Source organism: Salvia hispanica, chromosome 4 (genome assembly GCF_023119035.1).
Source record: "Salvia hispanica cultivar TCC Black 2014 chromosome 4, UniMelb_Shisp_WGS_1.0, whole genome shotgun sequence".
NCBI classification, from domain to species: Eukaryota; Viridiplantae; Streptophyta; class Magnoliopsida; order Lamiales; family Lamiaceae; genus Salvia; species Salvia hispanica.
The window spans coordinates 12,030,970-12,056,412 of NC_062968.1; the positions used below are offsets into that span (position 1 = coordinate 12,030,970).

At 37.0% G+C, this 25,443-nt stretch overlaps 2 protein-coding genes across 2 annotated transcripts; both read right to left on the reverse strand.

Moving 5' to 3' along the window:
* Positions 1-11,812: 11,812 nt before the first annotated feature.
* On the reverse strand, positions 11,813-14,207 carry LOC125218830 (transcription antitermination protein NusB). The gene is made up of 7 exons (XM_048120607.1): positions 13,912-14,207; positions 13,759-13,835; positions 13,556-13,690; positions 13,298-13,352; positions 13,111-13,198; positions 12,430-12,528; positions 11,813-12,101 (listed from the first exon to the last, which is right to left on the reverse strand). The coding sequence occupies exons 1-7, from the start codon at positions 14,139-14,141 to the stop codon at positions 11,976-11,978; spliced, it is 810 nt and encodes a 269-aa protein (XP_047976564.1). The 5' UTR covers positions 14,142-14,207; the 3' UTR covers positions 11,813-11,975.
* A 1,542-nt stretch (positions 14,208-15,749) lies between these two features.
* On the reverse strand, positions 15,750-21,541 carry LOC125222588 (trafficking protein particle complex subunit 11-like). Its single transcript, XM_048125288.1, has 9 exons — positions 21,155-21,541; positions 21,027-21,091; positions 20,447-20,561; positions 20,151-20,274; positions 19,730-19,810; positions 19,102-19,443; positions 18,836-19,002; positions 17,594-18,426; positions 15,750-17,408 (listed from the first exon to the last, which is right to left on the reverse strand). Exons 1-9 carry the CDS (start codon positions 21,484-21,486, stop codon positions 15,979-15,981), a joined length of 3,489 nt encoding a protein of 1,162 aa, XP_047981245.1. The 5' UTR covers positions 21,487-21,541; the 3' UTR covers positions 15,750-15,978.
* Positions 21,542-25,443: the final 3,902 nt, after the last annotated feature.

Below are 25,443 nucleotides of genomic sequence, written 5' to 3' on the forward strand. Positions count from 1 at the left end.
TATAACATAAATATATAAAAAAAGATAAAACAAAAACAAAGAAAAAGACTAAACAATTCCAAATTTGTTGATTGATTATTTGAAGTTTGAATATTAATTTATATTTGGTTCAATAATATAAATCTCTGAAATTCTTTTAACAATTTGGAACTCATTCTCCCTCTGCATATGTTCCCCCATTTGGATTTTGGATCTCTCCTCTCTCTCAATCATTTTCTCCCCCATTCCAATTCCAGAGAAAGAAGAGACCACCAATACAGATTCAATCCCTTTAACCTTGTTTCTGATTGCCCAAATAATACGACACAACACAATGCCGTCCATGTCCGCTGAGGAGCTCTTCCTCCCCACCCCGGGAAAATTCAAAGACAAATCTCACTCGATGCAGCGCCATTTCCACCGCTGCCCCGCCTCCACCAGCACCTTATTTCTGTGGGACCTCTTCCTCCTACCTCACCCTCCAGCCCTCCTCCACGAACTACTTCACCACCCCTCACTGGGAGCACCACGTCTGCTCCTCCGCCCAGATCTGCTGCCCCCACGGCAATGACGGACCCAGAAAATATAACCCGTGGGGTCGGATACAATAGATAATTAATAATAATAATTTTTAAATAATTATTTTAAAAACTTAATTTAATTAATAATAAATATAATAAATAATTATTTTTAAAAAATTTAAATTATGTAGTTATATCTTTTGTTATGAATGATATATATCTAGATTTAACAAAATTTACTCAAAAGATTCTTTCACTTGTAATAATATCAATTGAATGTTTCCATCGTCGTATTTTTGCAGCTTATTCAAAATATTAAGAAAATACATTCTTACTTAAAAGTTATATTTAAATATTATTAAAATAATAATCACTTTATAATTTATCACTAATTTTAAAACCTAATAAATGAAATAAAAATAGAATGAAATTATGGTTGATAACATATACTATATTCTGTAATGATTATGATGACTTAATCTATAACATAAGTAATTTAATTAATTAAGCCATCAATATGACCGACTAATTTTATATTTTAATAAATGGCCGTGATGCCCTTTCATCTAATTTAATTATTAAAATAATTGAAAATAAAAGAAGTGGAATCGTTTCCTCTATTTTTGGTTCTATTTTTACTGTCTGTCTCCCTCATCCCCAATCTCTCCTTATTATTTCAACTGATTCATCGTTTCTGTTACTTGGTGGAGGTCTGCCGTGTGGGTTCGGAGATGCTGCTGCACAGGTCGGAGGTAAAAAAAAATGAAGTTTCTCGGCAGCCTCATCGGACGGCGGTGGGGACCGCCCGACCCCACCTACATCCGTCATTGCCCCAAGGCTTCTCCGTCCTCGTCACCTGCGCCGCTGGCTTTGTCGACTCCCAAATACGTCATTGGAACCAAATATAAATTAATATTCGAACTTCAAATAATCAAACAACATATTTCTTTTAGCAATTTGAAATTCTTTAGTTTTTTTTTGTTTTTATTTTTATCTTTTTTTTTAAGTTCATGTTATGTTCATAATTTCCAACTAGGATATTAGGTGGAATATATTTAAATAATTAACCTATGATGTGTTATTTTATAACGGAAAAATTAAAAGTTTCGTCAATATAAGGATTGGAATATATCAAATATAAAAGTACAAAGACTTACAAAATCGAAAAAGTTGTATAAGAATCTATTGAAATAAACAATTAAAAGTATAAGGATTTAAGAATGTGTTTTGCAATAAAAGTATAATCTTTTCTTATGCATTACATAAGAACATATATATTCCTTTTTTATCACATTAATAAACTTTTACAATGATACTCTTAGTATCATCATTTATTTACAAATTGTTTACATATCAATAATTCTAAAGTTAAACCATTTCTATTTGATTTGGATCCGTCCATCACACATTATGTGTCCAACCCAATCAAGGACATATACCGTCCAATGATAAGAGTCGTGACAAAGAAAATGCATGAAGCACTAAGCGCATTAATTCGCAGGATAGACCTCGAAGAAAGTGCTCAAGTGGCGTACAACCAAAGACAGAAGATGGTGCTTAAAGCCTCTTGGATGGAGGAGACAGAGGAATCGCCCGAACTGGGCGAAGCAAGAATCAGTCAATGCCCGACCGAACGTTTTTGAAGTTTTGGCGAAAGAGTCCAGAGAGCTTGCCCGGCCCGGACGAACAAAAAAATGGTAAATGCTCGACCGTGTGTTTCTTTGGAGATTCCAGAGAGTTCGCCCGACTCGGGCAATAGCACAAGGAGTAATCACCGGACCGGGCATTTTGTGTGGGATAGTGAATTTGAACAAGACTTGATTTTATCTTCTCTTATTTAGTTCCCTAATCTAAATACTCTTACTAGGGGTTTTTCTCATTGGATTGTCTTATTTGTTCATTAACCTTAATCATAACACATTCATCATCATCTTCTTATTATTCACTACTTTTATTATTCTATTTCTTGTTGGTCTTTGTTGGATCTATTGCATATTTTAATAAAATATTCATACTGAATCAGCATTGAATCATAACACTAAGCCTTGAGATTATTGAATCAACAAGATTTATATTCACATCGTAAACAATATTAAAGTAACTATTTCTCCATTATAATAAAATAACACAAAAAATTTAGAAAACAAAACATAAATAGCGCATAAACTCGAGAGTTCTAAAAATTTTGTATTATTTTTATTATAGGGGAGAAGTAGTTGGTACTTAGTCTGAGTTAACAATTTTTAGTTAACATCTTAAATTCATCACAGCAAAGAAAATTTGGGAACATTTGGCTAAGTTTATTTTTAAGAGTTTCTAAGTTGTTGGACTTTATTATATATTTTTATAATATACTACATCCGTCCCTTCAAAATAGCCAATATTAGAAACGGTACGAATTTGAATGCCCAATTGATAAAATAATTGAGAGATAAAAAGTAAAATAATTAGAGTATTGTTAATAGAGAATGAGATCCCGCCTCAATAGAGATTAATTTTTCCTTAAATAGAACTGGTCTATTTTACAGGGAATGAGAGAGTATAAGTTGCAATGTCTTAAGAATTTATAAGTTTGTGAAAGCCTTTAAATAGGTAAGCCTATAATCTCCAGATAGCTAAACTATGTTACAGAGAAAATAGAACATAGAATATGGATGAGACTATAAATATGTAAATAGAAAATAATAAATCATACTAGTAATTGAATTATATTTATAAAATAAGAGGAAACATCTAACTGAACAATCAAAACAAAATTAATCACATATTAAAACAAAATGAATTGACCAAGTTTTCACCTAATAATTGAAATTCAAACTGAATTTGCAAAATTCATGATTGTCATACTTCATCTAACAATTTCTTTTTTAAAATTCAAACTAATTCATGATGGTCATACTTCATCCAACAAAAGTTTTAAAAAAAATAAAAAATTAAGTGCTTGATTTTTTAAAAAAACATAATTTTCTATTAACTATATAACTCTTAGTAATTGAAAATTAAAATTGAAAAATAAATTTAATCTAATTGCGGTTATCAGTACTAACCGACAATTTTATATTGTAACGGATAACCAACCAATAATTGACTTTACTCAAAATACAAAACCAGTACCGACCCAAAACACCGTTAATGTTGGTTATCTGTTAAATTAACCGATGACCGAGAAACTATATACCATTGGAGATCTTGGTTAGATCTATTTTTGCACATAAAAGTACCAAACAATTTTTTCTCAATCTAAAATTTTTGTTTAATTATGAGACTATGGCTTTGAAGCTTGACTAGAGTGGATATCATACGAAAAAAAAGTTCCCAATATTTGTAATTACCAACAATCTTAAAATATTCTTGCATTCAACGTGGTTGCATGAAATGGGTCACCACTCTCGAAAAAGAAGCAAAAGATGCTACAATAAAGGTTGTGAACATCGGGCAGAATAAGATCCGATATCTCTTCACTGCCTCACTATCTTCCAAGACACCATTGTCGGATGTCATATTCGAGAGAAAAGGGAAGGCGAGTTCTGAAAAAATAGAATATGAGATCGGTATTTCAAAAGCCAAAGACAAGGATAGAGAGTTGAAAATGGAAAGTGAATGTGAGGAGTGACTCTTCATTGAGAGATATTGGAAACTAATGGGAGAGTGTGTAATAACAACGACATTTTCAACTCTGGTAATATAAAAAAAAATAAGTTTATCCAATCAACTCAAGCTAACAGATATCTAACCGAACACCACATCGTACTTGAAGAAAGTTTGCTTAAAAAACCGATAAGCAATCCTCCATCTCCTCATTTTCCCAATGGCCAAGGAAAGTTTCTCGAGGGACCATGTAACTCCCTCCATCCTCCATAATTTGTCACCATTTGACTCGGCACGAGTTTTAAGAAATGTAATAAAAGTGAGTTGAAAATTTTAGTAGGATATGAGTCCTATTTTTATATATTAATTTCATAATAAAATGTGAGTGAGAATGAGTTAGTGGAATGTGGGTCTACTACCAAAAAAAGTAAAAGTAAAAGGTGACAAATTTTTAGGGACGGGCGAAAATGGAAATAAGTGACAAATTTTCAGGGACGAAGGGAGTATGACTATTCAGATGTGACTATTCTGTCATTCTCTATGTCATCGGCATTCTGCAATGGCATTTCAACTATGTCATAGAGGAATTTGAATTAAAAATAGGCAAGAAAGAGGTGTAAAACCTTTTGAAGTTTTCGTTGACATTGAAGGTTCCCATGATCAACGGGCTATTTGATCCCATTTTAAATTTTGATTTCAGCACATATTTAATATTCGACTAATAAGTGGATGGGAAAAGTAATTCAAGCCTCCAGCAAACGGGCCATAGGCACTACATTAAGTGGTGAAAACACAAGGGTTGTGTGGGTCTCTCGTAGCATTTGGCAAATTTCGTAAAATGATCATAACTTGTTCTATATGACTTCGATTCGGACATGAAAGGTATGCACGTGAAACTCTTTCAACCACAATAGATTGGTGATATAGACTGATTGAAACCATATGTTTAAAATATTTTTCCTTCCAAAAACTCAACAAAGTGATAACAACAATCAACAATTGATAGAATTTAGAACAAAAGTAAAAGAAAAATTAGCCTTGAAACCAAATAAACCATGCTAAATACTATTAACCTCTAAACTATGAAATGTGGAGTATGAGTTTATGAAAGCTGTGTCCTATCTTGGATGAATGATGACACCAGGTGTGGTATAATACCATATTGGATCGTGTAGAGACAAGTATTTATATTGCTAGTTAAACCAAGTATGAGATCTCAATGATTATTTATTTTTAAATATATACAAGTAACATTGAACTTGAGATACTAGTTATACACTACTTTTTTTTTGGCTTAACAACTTCAACTACTGCATAAAAAAGTTCATAATTATAACTTCATCTCTAGGGTGAATGCATTAAACAAAAACAACTTTATGATATATCATCAACAAAAGACAAAAAAAAGTTTCTAATATATCACCATCAAACCCCAACAAGATACAAGATAAGTAACTTCACATCACACCATCAATTCCCAGGACTTCTAGTGCCGACCGGGATAAAGTGATCTCCAATGAGGTGTTGTAGCATTTTGAAGTAGCCTTTATGCCTCCATTCTACACCGAACGTGCTCTGGCATATATAGTAATTGTTGTTGCCTTCACGTCCATAACCAACGATGGTTATAGCGTGACGTAACTCACTAGTAGTTCTGCATCTTTTCAAAATTTCCTTACTATGCCAATTTATAAAGGTCCTTACTGGAGCATAAAAGACACCGGTCACTGGCTGTTCACGGAGTGTTCGTTCAATTTCTTCTTTGCTGAATAGCTCTCTAAAGCCAGTTATACTGATTTTGTCATTCTGTGGTATGTCATGTCCATTCACAGAAACTACACGATCCCAAAACCCATTTTCATCTTCATCTATACGTCTAGAAGTAGTTACAGAACCCACCCAGGGGTAAATTCGTGCAGGAGATAGTCCAAGCTCTTCTACATACGTAGATGCCCTGTTGAGGGAGCTAGAAAACCCTTCGTCTGGAACTGTATATGGACCCGGATCAACTGTTGTTGGTCGATTGAATTGATGCATGTAATCCAGAAATTCTTGGGTAGATCCGACAGTAGATGACCTTCCATGAGCTAATGATATTGTCCCCAAGAGATATTCTGAATAACACTCTGTTGTACAAAAACCTAGTTAGTTCGGATTTTTTCTTGTACAATAAGTAAAATTGCCCTAAATTTTACAATGTTATGTATGATTCAAATTGACAGTGTATGCAAAGCAAAATCATCTTGGCAACTAGGCCTCACAATCACACAACACAAGATTACATAGTTGTGTTTGGCATAATTCACCAAATCGGTGAGTTTATTAACAATCAATTTCAAAGTGGAAAACAATGCCCGGTAACTTGAGCCAACTTGCATCTACCCACCGATGTGCTAACCAACCCGTTGTATCTACACAATGACACAACCCCTTTGTGTTATGCTCTTTGAGGAATTGGGTTCAATGTTTGGCAGTCCTTTAGTGGGAATACCTAATCGGCCTTCTCTTATGCCATCGGTCGCTCCACATTAACTCTGAGCCTGTTTAGACAGTGTCTTCACCATTATCAATTTTGTTGCATCATGCTAAATCGAAGAACAGATGAAGGGTGTTGATGTAATTGTATCGTGTTATCCGGATGATGATTTCAAAGTAGATTTGGTTTGTTAACCCACAATTTTTTTTGGATTAAAATCACTCAATTCCTTCTCCAATAGTGTCAGTTCTACGAAATAGATTGTATAAATGGATTAACTCCGACTAATCTGCCTTAACCTAGCTATAAATCACAACCTAACTATTATTATTAGTATTTTCAACAATTGTGTGGTCAAGACGTCGAATGCTCGTATTCGAGATGGAGTGGATCTACCACAAAAGTCTAATGACAACATAATCAAAGTAACTTAGATAAATCTATCATTGCTCGGGCAATTTTTTGACATAGTTTGTTCTTTTGATATGCGTGATGAGTCTAAAATCATAAATAATGCTGTAAAGGAATTTGTTTAGATTATTGATTCACTACATATTTTTTTGCATTGTACTATATGTTTTAAATTACTACTCCCTTTGTTTCATGTTAACTGAGTCATTTTTCTATTTTGGGAAGTTCCAAAATAATTGAGTCAGTTTTATTTTTGACAAAAAGTAATCATCTCTCTTACTTTACTCTTTCTTACTTTATTCACTATCCAAATCTTTGTGTCGAAAAGAAGCGTCTCTATTAACAAGGAACTGAGGTAGGGATGTCAATTGGTCGGCCTAGCGGGTTTCGGGCCAACCCTACTCGGGTTGCGGGTCAATCAGGTGTGACTAATCAGATTGTAATTTTTTTTGGGTTATGAAAGTTCAACCCTAACCCTAAAACATCGAGTTTCGGGCAAGCCCAACGGATTAATCGGGTTGCTACCGATGAAACTAACATGTGATCATTTCAATAAATAATGATAAAAATAAGTTTTATATATATATATATATATATATAAAATATAAAATATTTAATTATGATAAATTTGAGATATATGCTTAAACTCAAACATAAACCTGATCAAATACTAATATTTGAGATTTGTGCAAAATAAAACATAAATACCAAGAAATTTTAAAGCATATTTTAGAAAATTTTAACATTTTTCTTAGTCAATTTGAAGTTTCCAATTTATTTATTTATTATTACATTATTAAAAATGTAGTATATAATTTATTTAATATAAATTGAAAGTTATTTTTTTAGTTATCTGTATATTATAAAATAATCAATAAAGTGTTGAATTAGGAGTTAAACAAAAAGAGTAATGTAGATTTTTCGGGTTTTCGAGCCAGCCCTTTTGGGTCTGACTCTAGCGGATTGCAGGTTAATTTGGTGCTGGCTAAACGGGCTGTAATTTTATCGGACTAGAAATTTTCAGCCCTAACTTTACTAATTGGCGGGCTATTTGGGCCAGTCGACGGATTGCGGGCTGCATTATAGCTTGTAATTACGAATTTTGATGGAGCAACTTATAGTAATTTATTATTTTAAGGTGTATTAGAGCATCCGCAGCGGTGCTCTTACCGCTGTCCGTCCGTCTGTGCCGCTGAGCAGGCGGCGTCCGTCCGCGGCCGCATCTCGTCCGTCCGTGCCAGCAGCACGGCGTTGCTCTTAGCTAAGAGTACGTCCGTGCTGCTGAGCAGCCCTACGTGGCGGCGTCTGATTGGCCAACGGCATAGCCGTTGGCAAATTTGATTTTTCATTTTTATTTTTTAAAAAAATTCGAAATTTATTCAAAAAAATGTTTTTAAATAAAAAAATATTTTCTCACTTCCCAAAAAATTATATCCATTTTCTACCCACTTTTAATTTTTTTTTTCAATTTTTTTTCCCAAAATTCACATTTTCATCTATAAATACCCCCATTTCAACACAAAAAAAATCACATTCTCATCTATTCTATCATCTACATTCTCTCATCTTTTTTTCTCATATTCTCTCATCTAAATTCCCACCACACTACACAATGTCCGGCTCCGGCGATCACCCCTCCGGCAATCGCGGTTGGAACCACGATTGGTTCGACTCCGACTCATTCCCTAGTCCGGAAACGCAATTTACGGCCCCTCCTTAAACCCAAGGTTCGCAAGCTCCAGGTGGCTACCGTCCTTACCCGGTGCACGACCAAAATGCCTCCGGGTTCGGGTGGGTACCCGAACCCGGATCGGGAGGGAGCAGCAGCTCTACTCCTACTTCTATTCCTACTCCTACTCATCCTATTCGTGGCACTCGCACCCCGTACACTCCGGGTGAGATGATGGCGATGTTCAAAGCCTACTTGGCAGTCTCCGAAGATCCGGAGACCGACACGAACCAAACCGGGGAAACGTATTGGTGGCGCATCACTCGTCTTTACAATGAAACCCGGCCGGGGGGAACCATCTATCGCAATGATAGTATGGTGCGCAATTGCATCTACAGATGCAACGAGACAATCGGGAAGTTCCAGGGGTATTACCTCCGGGAAGAGCGGTCGGCGAGGGAGCGGCACGAGCAAACTCGACATCATCACTGCCGCCTTGGCGACCTACCAACACATGGAGTTCAAAGCGTTCAAGTACCTCGATTGTTGGCAGGAGGGGCGCCTACATCCGAAGTATAAGGGCGGCGTAGTAGCATCCTCCTCCAGCTCCTCCAGCAAACGGTCGAGGTCGGTAGCCCTATCCGACGGCGCCTCCGATGATGTGGCTACCCAGCTTGCCGGAACTAACTTGGGTAGCCCCGACGCTGGCCCGAGCAGTTCCCTCCGACCGCAAGGAAGGAAGAAGGCGACGGCCACCCGCCGTCGCGCCTCGACTCCATCCGCCCCCGCCACCACTCCCGCTCCCGCTCCCTTTGTGCCTCCTCCACCCCCGAACAACACGTTGTGGACCCTCTTGGGCCAACTCTATTTGAACGATACGTCTAAGATGACTCCGGAGCAACTTGCAACACATGAGCAAATGATCCGGGGTCTCAAGAGGCAATTGGGGATAGAGGACTAGTCTTCCATGTGTGTAATTTTTAATTTGTAGGATTTTAATTATGTACTATTTTTTATTTTCTAAGATTTTAATTATGTATTTTTATTTTTTAAGATTTTAATTATGTAATTTTTATTTTTTAATGTATTTTTATAATGTAGAAATGTTTTTAGTAATTGAAGTATTTAAATTGAATAATAGAATGGTAGGACCCTTGAACTTGTCCTTAGCTAAGAGCACGGATGTGGGTGTTGTGCTCTTAGCTAATGACAAGGAGTAAAAGTGGATCCGGGCCCACTTCCGTGCTCTTAGCTAAGAGTAGGGGTGAGGAAAATAACCGAAAACCGAATATCCGAACTGAACCAAACCAAAATTTTGAAATTCGGTTCGGTTTTTTCAATTTATCGGTTTGGTTCGATTTTAAAAATATAAAAATTTCGGTTCGGTTCGGTTTGGGCGAAAAAAAAAAACCAAAAAACTGAAAAATCGAATTATATTTTAAATATATTATTATATATTTTAATATAGTATATTATATCATATATATAATATATATTCTTCTAATATATTTTTATATTATATATATTATATTAATTTTATATTATATATATTTATATTCTATTAGTATATATAAAATAAAATAAATTAGATATATTAGAATATACTATTTTTTTCGGTTTTTCGGTTTTATTTTGAAATTTCTGTTTTTTTGGTTTGGTTCGGTTTTTTAAGTTCGGTTTTCGGTTTTTTAGTTTTCGGTTTTTCGATTTTTCGGTTCAATTCGGTTTCAATTTAAGCCTAAATTCGATTTTTCGGGTTCGGTTCGATTTGGGCGAAAAACCAAACCGAAACCCGAATGCACACCCCTAGCTAAGAGCACGGATGGGGATGCTTTTAGTTTTAAAAATAATACTCTCGCCGTTCCGAAATAGTTACACTTTCCTTTAATATAAATACACTATTTTCTCTCTCCACCTGTCACACAAAACAACATCTCCTAAAATCTCTGACATTCCCCAAGTATGCTATCTATTATAGGACGAAGGGAGTAAATTTTATGATTGGTGTCTATTTCCCACAACGGGCCATGTCATTCTTTAAATTCGACAGATTCACAAGGTATATTTTATCCTATTTGGGAGTACATATTATTCAACGTCAAAATCAAGAATTACTGCGTCGAACCAACATCTTTTCATGTACTCCCTCCATCCCATAAAATATGGGCAATGGGTATGACACGGGAATTAAGACAAAATTGGTAAAAGAGGAGGAGAATGATAGTTAAAGTAGTGATAGTGGATAGTGAGACCTATATTATTAAATTGATATATCTTTCTAAAAATGGAATGCATATATTCTTGTGTGACGGAGAGAATATTATTTAGACTAAGCCACATGGATATCATTACTTGCCACGTAAGATTAAAATCTGCCAAAAATTAATACATGTTGGTTGGGCAGGGAAAATAATACACTTTCAATGTATGTGATTTTTCAAACTACTTTCAAAATTGGTAGAAAATATCAAAATTCACCGAAGGTTTATGACTTTTAAAACCAATATCTCTTATTACAACTTTATAAATTGTTTAAAAATTTATTTTGCCAAACGTTGAAGAGCTAATGGATTACCCCCTCAGTCCCAAAAAAATCTTTCACTTTTGCTATTTTGGTTCGTCCTCTAAAATTAGTTCCGTTTCATTTTTGGTAGTTTTTCATTCTAATAAGGTGCTTAACCCATTTCTCCTGTAACAATACATCAACCACTTTCTCTTTCTACGTCTCTCCTACTAGCTAATTTCAAATTAACTCATATCATTCCCAAACACTCTATTTTTATGGAAAGAATGAAGTAAGTACTCACTCCCTCCATCCCACAAAAGTATACAGTTTTAGTTGGGTACAAGTTTTAAAGTAAGAGATAAAAAAAAGTATTGTAATTAAAATATTATTAGTGGAGAATGAATCTCACCTCAATAGAGAAAAAAAAGTTTTCAAAATTAAAAAGTGCATACTCTTGTGGGACAGACAAAAAAGGAAAGAGTGCATAAATGTGGGAGGGAGTATTAAACAACTTAAGTTGTTTTAGAAGCTTAGTCAAACACCCTCTTAACGCTCATGTTCACGATGGCACATTTAAGTCAGTGTCCATGGTGCCTATAGCTTTGTGGATAAAGCATAATCAATCATGTAACTGGAAAACACTGCCCAATACTGACCCAAACTGCCAATGAAACTTAATTTGATATTGCATCTTCATAACAGAACCAACATAGTCCAAATGATATGCCATGAGTGGGACTACTATACATTGCTAGAATGAAGCTCAAAATTGTTTTCACTCACAAACAATATCCAACCTACAACCTCAACTATTCATACATTCACTTACACTGAAACATTTTGAGGCTGATCCTGGCCATTTTCCTTCAACTCCTTCAAAAATGTCCTAAGACATCCGTTTATTACACGAGGGGCTGCCCCGTCACAGAACCTCTTTGCAAGGTCAACAGCCTGTAAAAATGCCACATATATTGTGGGTTAACACTTCATTTCAAGTTAATCAAGATAAAATATCTCGAGTGTCTGATGGATTGAGTGCCTCCAAGAAGATGACTTGAATATAATAAGCTTACGAAAAACTGTTCACTCAAACTTTCCAAACATCAATTCATTTCCAAAAAGAAATGCTACACATAAACTATAATCGACCTTGCAAAATGTCAAAAGTTTTCCGAGTGGAGAAAACAAGCCTCTAAAAAAATTTTCCCTTGAAAAAAGTACTCCGAGTACATTTGGTTGTTTCCTGAGAAGCTCGCGAGATATGAAATGAATAACCAACCTCATTTATGACTATTTGGTGCCTTGTCCCAAGAACTGCTATCTCTGACATTGCTAAGTGCAGTACAGAAAACTCAAGGATTCGAGTAGCTGGTTCATTCTGTATAAAAAATAACAAAATGGCATCACTAAACATATCAGTACTAGTTTGTTATGATCTAAAAGAATAGCATAAATAAACAAATGAAGACTGAAATAACCAGAATTGAAACAGTGAACAAGTACTGATAAACTAAACAGTAAGAGCAATTAGTGTATTTCTAAGAGTGAAAACCCTTACACTAATCTTGGTAATGTGGATGCATTGTAACAGACAACTCTTAATCATGAATTACTAAGGACAGATCAGTCCAATGTATATTAGTTTCCTCCATTCTGAAACGGACTAACAACTAAATTAGGCACATACATTCTACCGCCACTGTAATCTCAGGCATTTCGCCTTGGATGGTCTAGAAACTTGCTTTAACCTTTTACATTATCAAAAAACGTTGAAGGCTAAGATGATAGTTGCAACATTCCTTATATCCAAGAGGAATACACAGCACATACACACACAAGTGTCATTCATCCAGACAAAATAGAGTTGGTGCTGGCCATCTCAAGAACAATATTTTTGATACAGCAAATAAATGGTAAAAGGTACGAAGGAATACATATAGCATACAATAGCCAATCACACCTTCCAGCTTTCGGGTGCAACTTTATCAATCGCAAGCACACTATTGTCCCAATTGTCAGAAACTGCTGTCAAAAGTTTCCGTGCAAAACTGCATTCAGAGAGAGTGTTATACCAAGCTTGGGGAATTGTTCTAATTATGTGACAGGACATGAACAATGAAAGCTTAGCCTATGATAGTGTTGCTTACAGTAAAATTAATTTGCTGTAGACTAAGTTTGGAGGTGCAGAAAGAACTTCGGCTTCTGCAAACAGTTAAAATTTGGTCCTCATAAAAAATACAGAACCTATTAAGTACTCATTATCACAGATGAAGACTGGCTTGGCAGAAGCTAGTAAGGTAGAACAATGAAAACATATGGTAATCTGACAATCTAGATACAAATATTTTCATGTTCGAAACAGAGGGTATGAAAAATCAACTTCCCCTGCCTCTACATTTAATTACCGATGTGAGACTCCTTTTGATAAATTTTCAAAAGCTGATCGGCTTCTTCAATAGTTTGAGTGGCAATGGGAGGCCCTCCAAAGGTCATGTGATCATATTCCATCAAGCAAGCCCTATCAAATTCATACCCAATTTCTGAAACGGAAAAATTCAGATTACAAATTTAGAATAGAAAAAAAAGAAAGAATTAGGAGAAGAAAAACCTTTTCTGGCATTGAGGCGTTTGTCCAAGAGGCGGACGGGGTCGGAGCCCTCTAAGCAAGCGGCGTAGAGAGTCATCCTGAAAGAAATAGAAATTGAGGGCAAGAAAGAGCGCATATATGCATATTAAGTGAGAGAGTGTAAGGAATTGTTACAGAGCGAGCTCGCGGGCAGCTCTGGGGCTGCAGAATTTGCCACTTTTGTCGATTCTGGGGTAGTTGGAAGCGGAGGTGGCAATTGGATTGTGAATAGTGAGAGGGATAGTGGCGGCGCGGGGAAGCAGCGGCAGGTCGCGACGGGCGTGAGGAGATGAGAATTTGGAAATGGAAGAGAAGAGGGTTTTAGGAGGGTTGAAGGAGGAGCTCAGAATATACCCTGCTTCCATCACGATATCTGCTTCAACAATGCAATTGCAAGGAATCAATTTAGATAAGGTAGTACTCCTAGTATGTTTTTTCTATTTTTTTCACCTTTTTTTTTTTTTAATATCCATGATTGTGTGTATGACTGTATCAAAATTCAATCAATGCCGTAGAACTTGTTATGTGCCACAATTCAGTTTATATACTAAATCTTATTTATAATTTCATTTTATATAAATAGTAAGTATATCCCTTTAGTCAATATATACTACTTCCTCCGTCCACTTAATATGACACGTTTTTTTTAGTTTGTCTCAATTAAGATTACACATTTTTTTTAACTTTCTCTCTTCAATTAATATACTCAATCATTTTTTCTTATTCCTATTTAAATATCCATCTTTCTTTGCCTCTCTATTTTAATACTTACACTCATACTTTCTCTCTCCAATTAAATACATTCGCCAATAATTTCTAAAATCTCATGTCAGCTAAGAAATGTGTGTAGCACAAAATTGAGAGAATTTGATAATAGAAATCATAACTAGGAGTAAAGATAGAGATTGATAATATGTGTGGTTATTTTGGGCCCTATTTTTAGGCCACCTGTTTCCTTACTTATTTTTTTTATTTTTTTTTATTTTCATTGATTATTTGAATTTTATGATAAAGGAAAAATTTTTAATTAAATCACAACTTTTGATAGACTCCTTGTCAATCAGGAGCAAAGCCATAAATTTATAGGGGCAAATTTATAGATGAGAAAATCTTAAAAATCTGAGGAGGGGCAATTAGTGAGAAATTGGAAGAAATAAAAATGGTAAAATATAATATATACATGGATATGAAAATATGAGGTGGGGCAATTGCCCCTCTTTCTATAAGTGTAGATCTGCCCCTGTTGTCAATCCTATAACTTATAAAGTTAGCCAATTAAATCATAACTTATCATTCTTTCGCAATTGTCTAATAACTTAAAATTTTCGGCGATTATTTGGTAATGTGGATGCTAGTGTTTTCCAATGTGGACACAACGTCGTTTATTTAAGAGAATTAGGACTGGACTGTGTGAGAATGAAGATATTCGACGAGAATTAGGGCAAAATTGTTGAGAATGAATAGCGACGTCGTTTCTTATAATCTGTAATACACCTCGTTGATGGAAGGAGGCCTCGTTGATGGAAGGAGGTATATCACATCATAATGTCATGTCATTAAATAACGCCATATAAATGTCATGTCACTAAATAATGCCACGTAATTGCCGAAAATTTTACGTTATGGAACAATTGCGAAAGTATGATAAGTTGTGATTTAATTAGCTAACTTTGTAAGTTGTGGAATGACCAGAAGTTAACCAAAAATTATGATTTAATTGATAATAAATCACATTATATTTTACATTTTCTGAATTGTTAATAACTATATTTATGACCGTTATATTTATAATGAGTAAATTACATAATTGTGATGAAGAATTTTGTAAAATATATTGAATTAATTCGTTAATTATTTTGTGTTACTCTTTTTACCTTATAATAAATCACATCATATTCTACGTATTGGTGTAGTATTTAACTTCATTCAATGAATATATGATAGTAATAAATTACAAAGTATCATCTTTATAATGATTACTAGTTGAAACGTGAAGCAGCTTTAAAAATCATATTGTGGTCTCTGTATTGTATACATTACTTCTTTTAGCGATATTAACTTCTCTAGTCACATCTGAGTTGAATACACGACAATAATGCTTACAAATCAAATGATATTTTAACTGCACAAGAGCATGATATGAAGATGAGGAATGGGATTTCATGGTTGGTGTTACAATAGGAGTTGAAGACACCACTGGGTTCAAGTATCACCGATATGAGGCTTGGCTGGGTAGACGAAGACAAGCGATGACGCAGTGGATGGTTGTAAACCAGCAGAATACCTCACCGAGGTCACAGAAACTCTAGGGAGCTGAAGCGATCCTAATCCCAACGGAACAAGCATGTACGCAAGAACCTGAGCTGACCGGGGCAGGACAAGCATTGTGTCACTGTGGGGCCCGGATAGGACGAAGCTCTGTGAATCAGATATCGAGCATTTGATCTCTTGAAGCATCTCTGTCTGATTGAGTATCTTGACAGAATATAGAAAAGGGCTTCCAAGAAATGCATGAGGTGGACATTCTGAACTCACAACCAACAGAGGTAGTTCCACACTCACATCAGGGAGTCTATGTTTCATAACTTGAGATGCAGTGGTGTTAGAATGGGGTTGTTCTCCTCTTTCCCATCTCAGACTCACAGTCCCAATCTTCAGCTTACTAGAGTTCACTTTGGGAAAGATAGTGAAAACCTTCTTGAACTCTTCCCCTGGCATATTGACAATGGCTTCCCGGAACTCTTCCTGCTGAGGTTGTATAGTGCAAGCACTGCTTTTCTCTTCCGTCTCAATAGACATAGATAACAATTTCAGGGGAACCTCTGAGCAATTCTTGACACTGATTATAAGCATTGTCTTTTCATTCAAAGCAAGGCAAGGTGCTTGATCAGTTTCCGAAACTGACTTGAGCTTCGATAGCAAAAGAGGATCCTGCCTAAAAGGAAGCATATACCAATGGTTGATTGCTACAGCAGTTTTCCCTTCAATCTGCAAGTTTTTATGGACATGCACTTTCTGCAAACTAGGTTCATCACTCTGAGGAGAGTAGCCCAATGAGACATAAAGCATAATAGGCTTAGGACGATTCCACTTAATTTTCAGTTTGCACGACCATGACTCCCCCACGTCTAGGGATGGCACAGAAATCAATCCAAAAGATGGTTGAATTTTATGTATATTGTCGGGAGGAGCTTCAGACTTATCGCCAGGTGTATCGCACGACATATCAACAAGCTCAACATGGAGATTGTCAGATGAGAATGGTTCTTCTTCCCTCGGACTAAGAAGACCACCTCCTCTTGTATCTACAAGATTAATTTTTAATTCACCTGAATGCACTGCATGTCCTTTGGAGGAAACTATCACAGGCAAAATAAAGCTTTCTCCAACCAATGCAGGGCCAGAAGAACCCAAAATCAAATCCACTTGTGGGTCTGGTTCTTCAACTTGTATAGCCTTCTGTCCAGATGATGCCAGACCTGGATCCTTGATGGGAATAGTTTCCAGTAGATTCTCAAATTTCCAAAGTGGCGAATCATTCATCGAGGCAGGACTTTCAGCTCTGCAGCAAATTGTGAAGTTTGGTCCTATTCTAGCAATTACATATATACATTCAAGTTTTCCACTCAGATCTGCATTAAATCACGATATAATCTAGTTTAGCAGCACGAAGTAGTAATATCAAAGTGGCACAGGACAGAAACATCAAAATCAAGCAGGAAAATTATTACGCCACTTTAGAGAATCAAGCAGGAAAATTATTACGCCACTTTAGAGAATAATATTGTGGAGCACACAGAATGTCTTATCAACTTACCAGATTTTATCTCATAGGTCAGTCGTAGCCATTTGTTTGCAGCAAGCACCAGATCAGGAGCTGTCTCAACCCTGTGACCTGGTTGTATATTGGAAATTGAACCTGTCTGTGGCTTCTGACCATTTGATATAATAAAGTTACACGCTGATTGATTGAATTGCACTTCCAACTGATCAATCTCAACATTTATCGGCAATTGGGATCGAAGTGATATAGTGATGAGAGATGGAGCACCTGGCTTAACCGTTGGCTGATGAAACGCGACTAGAGCTATGAAAGTCGCCCTTAGTGGACTAATAAGATCAATCTCAAGATAAAGTGGATTATCAGTATTCACTTTAAAGGCACTATTCTGTTCATCGGAATTAAGTTTTAACTCCCCTCTGGAAACCTCAAATGCTTCCTTGTGTATTTTTTCTCTCTCGGAATGAGTTGCGGGCCCTGCTGGACCCCAGCTATTAGCGAACGACTCTACAGAACTGGTTGTTTCAGGCAGAGACGCCATTTCAAGTGAATATTCTATGAAGTCTTTGGCTGAACTCATACCCTTTGAGCACTCTTGTAAGTACCCCAAGACTTCCCACAATGACAGTAGCCAGCCTTCTCGTCGGTAAAGATTCGCTACACTGTCAAACATTTGCTTGGCATTACTAAAGTCATTTAGACAAAAGTATTCTCTAGCCATCTGTAGTCCACAATAAGCAGCTGCTCTTTCAGCTTTTGAACTACTGTATGCTTCAAATGATTTCTTTAGAAGGGCAATAATTTCAAAGGAATCCTGGAATCTTTTCCCTTCTGCAAGTGCATAACGGGTATATTCCTCATCTGTTAGACTGCATTCAAAATGATTCAGAGATTATACTTCAAGTACAAATTATACTCCCTCCGTTTCTTAAAAATAGAAACGTTTTCCTTTCTAGACCGTCTCTTAAAATAGAAACTTTCCATTTTAGAAAATTCTAAACCACGTATTACCCCCTATACATCAATTTATTTACAAGTTATACCACTAATAATGTGGACCCACAATCCACTAACACTAATTCGACTACCTTTTCTCTTCCTCTCTCTTGCTTTACCCATTTTTTCTCTTCCTCACTCTTACTTTACCAATTTTGCATTACCCATGTTGTTTCAAAAGTTCTTATTTTTAAGAAATGGAGGGAGAGTACTATACAAGAATCTCAGACATGTTCTAGGATATAGAGAGATAAATAGTTTGCTTAGCCAGTATAAACTCACGGTTGCATTATGAAAGTATCTTCATGCTCAAGCAACCTGGAATACTGACCAAGATACGCAGAAGCCACCACAGACTCTGCACTACCATCAATTGGACCAACATCTACGGACATAGACAGTGCAAATTCCAGACATGTATTCTTTTCCTTCATGTAGGTAGCTGCCAACTGTGAAAAGGAGATATAAATTAATTGACAGTTAGACGCCAACTGACTTGAATTCCGAAGTGAAAACTAATCATTAATTAAGTACATATTTGGAGTGACCTGATAGTAGTAAGCAGGATAAAATTCCCATTCAGTTGGTTTTTCTTCCGGAACAGAGGCCGTACTTGGAACATATAGAGCATCATTGGGTGAGCTTGTCTCCAACAGTTGAGCAAATACCATATATTGTCTGCTTAACCATTCCCAATGAAGAAATATAACTTCTGGCGATCCTACAAGTTTCCTATAATTAGCAGTGTGCTGGCGAAACCACATAATTGCTTCAAGAACTTTTCCACCGTGCAGCAATAATGTTGACATTTTAAAATGGAGTTGTTCAGCAACCGCCTTGATTTCAACCAGGCGTTGGATTGGAGGCATTCTAGTTGATGTTCCAACCATCTGAGCAAAAATAAATATATATAGCAATCAATAAATAATTAGAACATAAACAAATTTTTGGAGAAAAACTGCATGAAGAAATCAGATACAGAAACAACCTTAAGGTTATCATACACATAATTTATCTGGTCTAAAAGATGACATGAAGTCATGAATCTTTCGTGGTTTGAGCAATTCAGTATATGCTTCCCAGACAACAATAATTTACTTTGGATAGAAAGTAAAAGTTAAATTTCGATACAAATCAAACTTGACACTGCTGCCACGAATAGGATTGAAGAGATACCTCTCGCAGTCCGTGATATGCATCCTCATAGAACTTGAGAGCTTCGAGCCAGTCTCTCCTAAATTCTGCATATATAGCAACCTAGCAGTAGATAAGGTTTAAATTGCATAAGAAAGAGGAACATAACATTTTATCAGGATATGTAGAAATATCAAATAAAAGACAAGGAAAATAGCATAAAGACTCTATTCAATATTCTTACAATGACTAAAGCATGGTTAGTTGAATAAAGTACTGAAAACAAACATGTATACAAGGAAAATAATGGCGGATATTCCCAAATACACACTTCAAAGTTCAAAAGAAAATATATTATGAGAAATCATAAATTCAGATGATCTCAGTAACTGCTGTACGGCATGGGATCCTATATAGCTCTTGAAATAGATTAAAAAGCACCACAATGACAGAAGTGTCATACCTTGAAACAGTACCGAATATATAGCTCTATTGAGGTGTAATTTTTCTTTTCTAGACGCGATCGTACTCTTCGACCTTCATCCCTATAATATGTGGCTGCCAGTTCTCCAAACACTGTCCACACCCTGAAAAGATGTAGCTAATTACGCTTCACAAATCTGAGCTATTTGCAGAGAAAACCACAACTTGGTTCAAGCACATACAATTCCCTATGTCTTGCATTCCAAAGGTTTCAAATAGAACATAAACTTATGAAAGATTATGCTTTTCAAACCAAAGACTTCGATAGGGACCTGCCTGTTAAGGGATTTCTGAAGCTCCTCCTCGTGATCTGGTACAAATATGATAAGATTTTTCAAATCTACTTCTGCGCGTTTTCTCAAGGCAAGTATACGCTCTTCATTTGTATCATCTGCAAAGGAATTTTAGAGATGATAAGTAAATTGTCAATATTTCCAGTGCTAATACAAAAAAGACCAGAAGACAGATTCAATAAGTTACATCCCATCTCTACATTCCACACAAAAGAAAAGGAGAAAGATGAAAAGACCAAAGCATCTAATACTGAAGTATATTTTTGTATGCAGCATTTTGCAAGAAGTTATAAGAATCAGAGACCGAGTAATAAACAAAACAGCTAGTGCAAAACATAATTGATTCTCAGCTGTTCATTAACACATACTGTAGTATAATTCAGTAGATATTATCGAAATTATGTGAATCAATACTCCAAAAGACTTCCTTTTCTTGTCTATTCTATATACAGAAGACATTGTCCAAATTATCCAAAGCTTGCAGCAGAAAAATAGCTTACTGACTCTACATAAAAAATTAATTAATCCAACATCAAAAAATGTAGTCGAGCTGATCGATTGACCTTTATTATCCCAATTAGTGAGAATCAGCAGCACCAATTTGATGTTCCTCCCGCGAATCGAAGCCCTGCAAAGGAAGCAGCAGCAATTTGACGGCAGCAATTAGAAAAATCGAGGGGAATTGATTTACTTGAGGTTGTCGAGGTGGGAGCAGAGTTGAAGCCAGTGAGCGGGATCGGCGGAGAGATCGCGCGAGGTGAAAATGGCAGCGAGGACGGCGGGAATCCTAGTGCGGTGCTTGGAGAGCCAATCACGCTTGATAATGCCGGCGGAGGGAGTGTCTGTGGGGGGCTTCTTGGGAGGGATGACGGAGATGTTGGAGAAATCGGGCAATGCGATGGCGTTGATTGGGGGCTGCTGGGAGTGGAGATGCGCCGTAATAAGGGGATGGACCTCCGGGCAGCCGACGAGACAGGTGAGAGCTACCGGCGGCGTACGCAGCTCCTCCGGGTATTCCTCCATTGGGTTGGGTTTGGGTTAAAAGTTAAAAGTGAAACAGAGTAGTTTAAACAATAAGGTTTTCAATAAGCAAATTAGTGTTGGTAAATCATTAAAGCAGACGCAGATGAAGTCAGTCAGCTCAGCCATACCATTGACTGGGATAGGATCCTCTGTCCCAAAATCACATCATAGCAAAATTTAAAATTCGATATGATTTCACTTCTACTCCTTCGTTTCACAACAAAGCAAGAATTTTCTTTTTGAGTAAATGGTCAAAATTGGACCTGAACATATATTATTTTAGTCATAAACTTTATATTTTGGATTTTTTGGTCCTGAACATATGGAAATTTGATCATTTTGATCCCCCGTCAACATTTCTGTTAATATTTAACGGTCAACCATTTTAATCACAATTTTGACCAACTTAAGCAATTTTTAATTATTTAATAATTCTTAATCATAACTTTAATTATTTTACTCTTTAATCCCTTTTCACTCTCTTCACTTTGCAACCCTTAGCACTCATTTGCTCCGATGGTTCCCTCCGATTCCCAAACCGTCAAAAAACCCCCAAAACCTTCCAATTTCATCAAGTCCACTCTCCATTCCATCTCCTCCCACCCCCGTTTCTGGCTCTTCATCGCCTTCCTCTGGGCCCAAGCCCTTATCATCTCCATCGCCCGCACTCCTCCCCTGATGTTACAGTCTCAAATTATAGAGAGGAGAAGAAGCTAAGCTCAATCGGCTTAATTGATATGCCAGCTGGAGGGCCACGTCAGCTCGACAGAAATGAGAGAGAAGGAAAGTTGAGGGGTCTAAATGCAAATGAAAGAGAAGGAAAACAGATTGAGAATAAATGCAGAGACTCTCTTCGTTGATAGACATTCATGAAAAATGCGTGTTGTGTGCGCTGAGCGCTTGGGCTAAGGATCGTGGATCCGAAGCATTTACCTTGGTTACTCCTATCTTGTTATCGTTATCAATTCCTATTGTATCGTCATTTCTTTATCCGTTGATTATCACTTTAATATCATTCGATTTCTACATTTTCTCTTTATAAATTGTTGTTTTGGTGTGCTATTTGGTTGTGGTGTGTGAGTGTGGGAGAAGTGTTGCATTTCCAGCTGAGATTGAGCTGAAATCGCAACAAGTGGTATCCAGAGCTGTTCATCCTCGGACAGAACGGTGAAATCGTAGGGCGATGGAGGCTGAGTGGAGAATTAGGGAAAGGTTGATCGGAGAGATTGAGAGGCGAATAGGGGAAAGGTTGAACGAGCTAGACCAATGGTATGATAAGTTCGACGCTCGATTGGACGAGATGTTGAAGGCAGTCACGGCCATGGTAGATGTTGAATCTAACCGCGAATCACTTGTGGAAGAAGATGATCCGATCGTTCAATTGCGGAGTCTAAAACAGGTATCACATCTTCGAAGTTATATTGAAGCTTTTGATGAGCTAAATTCTAAGGCTGGTATACAAGGGGATCAAGCATTGAGTTTATTTTTGTCGAGGTTAGTAGATGAAATACGGGTACCGGTTTGTTTGTTTACACCAAAAACATTAGAGGAGGCTTATGCCCTATCTAAGCTTCAAGAGCTTACATTAACTGGTGTATTTTGGTGTGACCGTGAGGAGAGTAATCTTCGGAGGAATGAGAAATTGGATATGAACTCTAAGGTTGAAGGACTTAATTATGAGTTTGATGAGTCCAGCGGGTGTGCAGATATGATGGAGACTGATAAGGAAGTTTCTGAAGGGGTTTCAAGTGGTTCGGATGAGGGTGGTGATGGCGTTGTCGATTTTGGCAATTCTTTGAATTTTTTCCAACATGACGTGAAGGTTGGGAAGAGGCTCAATCATGACAAGACAAAGGAAACTGAATTAGGGCAGCATGTTACTGATTTTTCAGAGTATAACACCTTTTCACAAGAAAATAAACTCAAGGAAGCTGAATGTGTGCCAAGTGTTCGACAAACTGCCACAATGAAGGATATTGCTGTCACTTTGAATGTGGTGAGTAATTTGACGAGGCGGCCTGTTCGCTTTCCTAAACCTATGGTGAAGCTGAAGTTCATGGCTAAGTATGGTAAACAGATGGGTGGTGAGGGTAATGTGCGACGGGCATCGGCTAAGGCAGCAGGGGAGGACCAGATTCACGTGGGTGCAGTGGAGGAATCAGGTTGGTTACTTAATGGAGATTATGATGCATTTGGAGTTGATAAAAGTTGTGAAGAGGAGAGTGGAGAGTTGAAAGAGATGAGGCATGGTGGAACAGAATCTGGAAAGACATATGGAAAGAAAAGGATGGGAAGAAGGGGGTTCGTTGTTACAGGGGAGAGGAATGGGGAGGAGAAGGCTGCCACATTCGTGCTTAAGGATTGGGTTACATTGCCACTGGTTGGTAATGTGAAAGCTCATCGGCTTAGTGACATTGGTTGGTTGGTGCGGACATGGTTCATTAAGCCTAAAGTGAAGATGAAAATGAAGGAGGTGGAATTAGAAATTTCTAATTGCAACCTCTACACAAGAGTTTGGTGAAGGGATGAAGCTTGTGGATGATGCATCAATGTTTTTGAATGACAAGATCACTAGAGCAGTAGCTGAAGTTCTTGCATATTTAAATGATTCTCAAAGGACTGCCACAGAGGATGTGCAGGTGCCAAAGCAAGATGAAAAAGATAATAGAGATATTTTAATCTTAGAAAAGGGGACCTTACTATGTAAGAAATATGGTGGTAGAAGAAAGGAGGATTCATTGCTTGGAGATATTTCATTTGATAGATGCTTCTATATTGATGAAAGTGTAGAACAATTGGAGCAATTGGCGTCATTGTGCAATCACAATGTGTGTCAAGGGAGGTTTTATATTGATGGAGGACTAGAACAAGTGGAGGAATTGGAGACACTATTTGTTAAAGTTGATCACTTGTTCTGTTATGATTTTCAGCCCAAGCCATTGTGGATTTTGGTTCGTATCAGATTCTGGACGAAGACGGGACCATGGCTTCAGAGCTTCCTTGTTACCTTCCATTTAGGATGCTTATATTTCGCTCTATTCTTGCCGACAATGACTCGTTTCCTTCCTTCCTTGAGGACAAGGAAGCTTAACGGGGGGAGTATTGATACGATCACAATTGCATGGCTTATGAAGGAAGATGAAGCTTATGAAGTATGTTGGCAGAGCTTGGCCAAAGAGGTGGAGACGGGTGAATCTACGTTGAGACTGACACACAATTGCTTGCTGATAATAGCATTTGGTGTATTGATGAGAGTGTTGAGGTGGATACGAGAAAGATCAGGGAATTGTTTGTTGGAGGCTTCTATTAGGGACAATGGACATATAAGATCAGAGACGAAGGCAGCTGGTGAGGGAGAAAGAGTTTGGTGCTTGAAGAAGTTGTCGGTTGTGCAAGTCATTACCTCGGGAGTGGCTGTTCGCTTGGTTCCCTAGGCCAATGGCAAGAAGATCAAGAGGCTTGTCTTCGTGATTCCTTGAGGACAAGGAATCTTAAGGGGGATGGATTGTTACGGTCTTAAATTATAGAGAGGAGAAGAAGCTAAGCTCAATCGGCTCAATTGATATGCTAGCTGGAGGGCCACGTCAGCTCGACAGAAATGAGAGAGAAGAAAAGTTGAGGGGTCTAAATGCAAATGAAAGAGAAGGAAAACAGATTGAGAATAAATGCAGAGACTCTCTTCGTTGATAGATATTCATGAAAAATGCGTGTTGTGTGCGCTGAGCGTTTGGGCTGAGGATCGTGGATCCGAAGCATTTACCTTGGTTACTTCTATCTTGTTATCGTTATCAATTCCTATTGTATCGTCATTTCTTTATCCGTTGATTATCACTTTAATATCATTCGATTTCTACATTTTCTCTTTATAAATTGTTGTTTTGGTGTGCTCTTTGGTTGTGGTGTGTGAGTGTGGGAGAAGTGTTGCATTTCCAGCTGAGATTGAGCTGAAATCGCAAC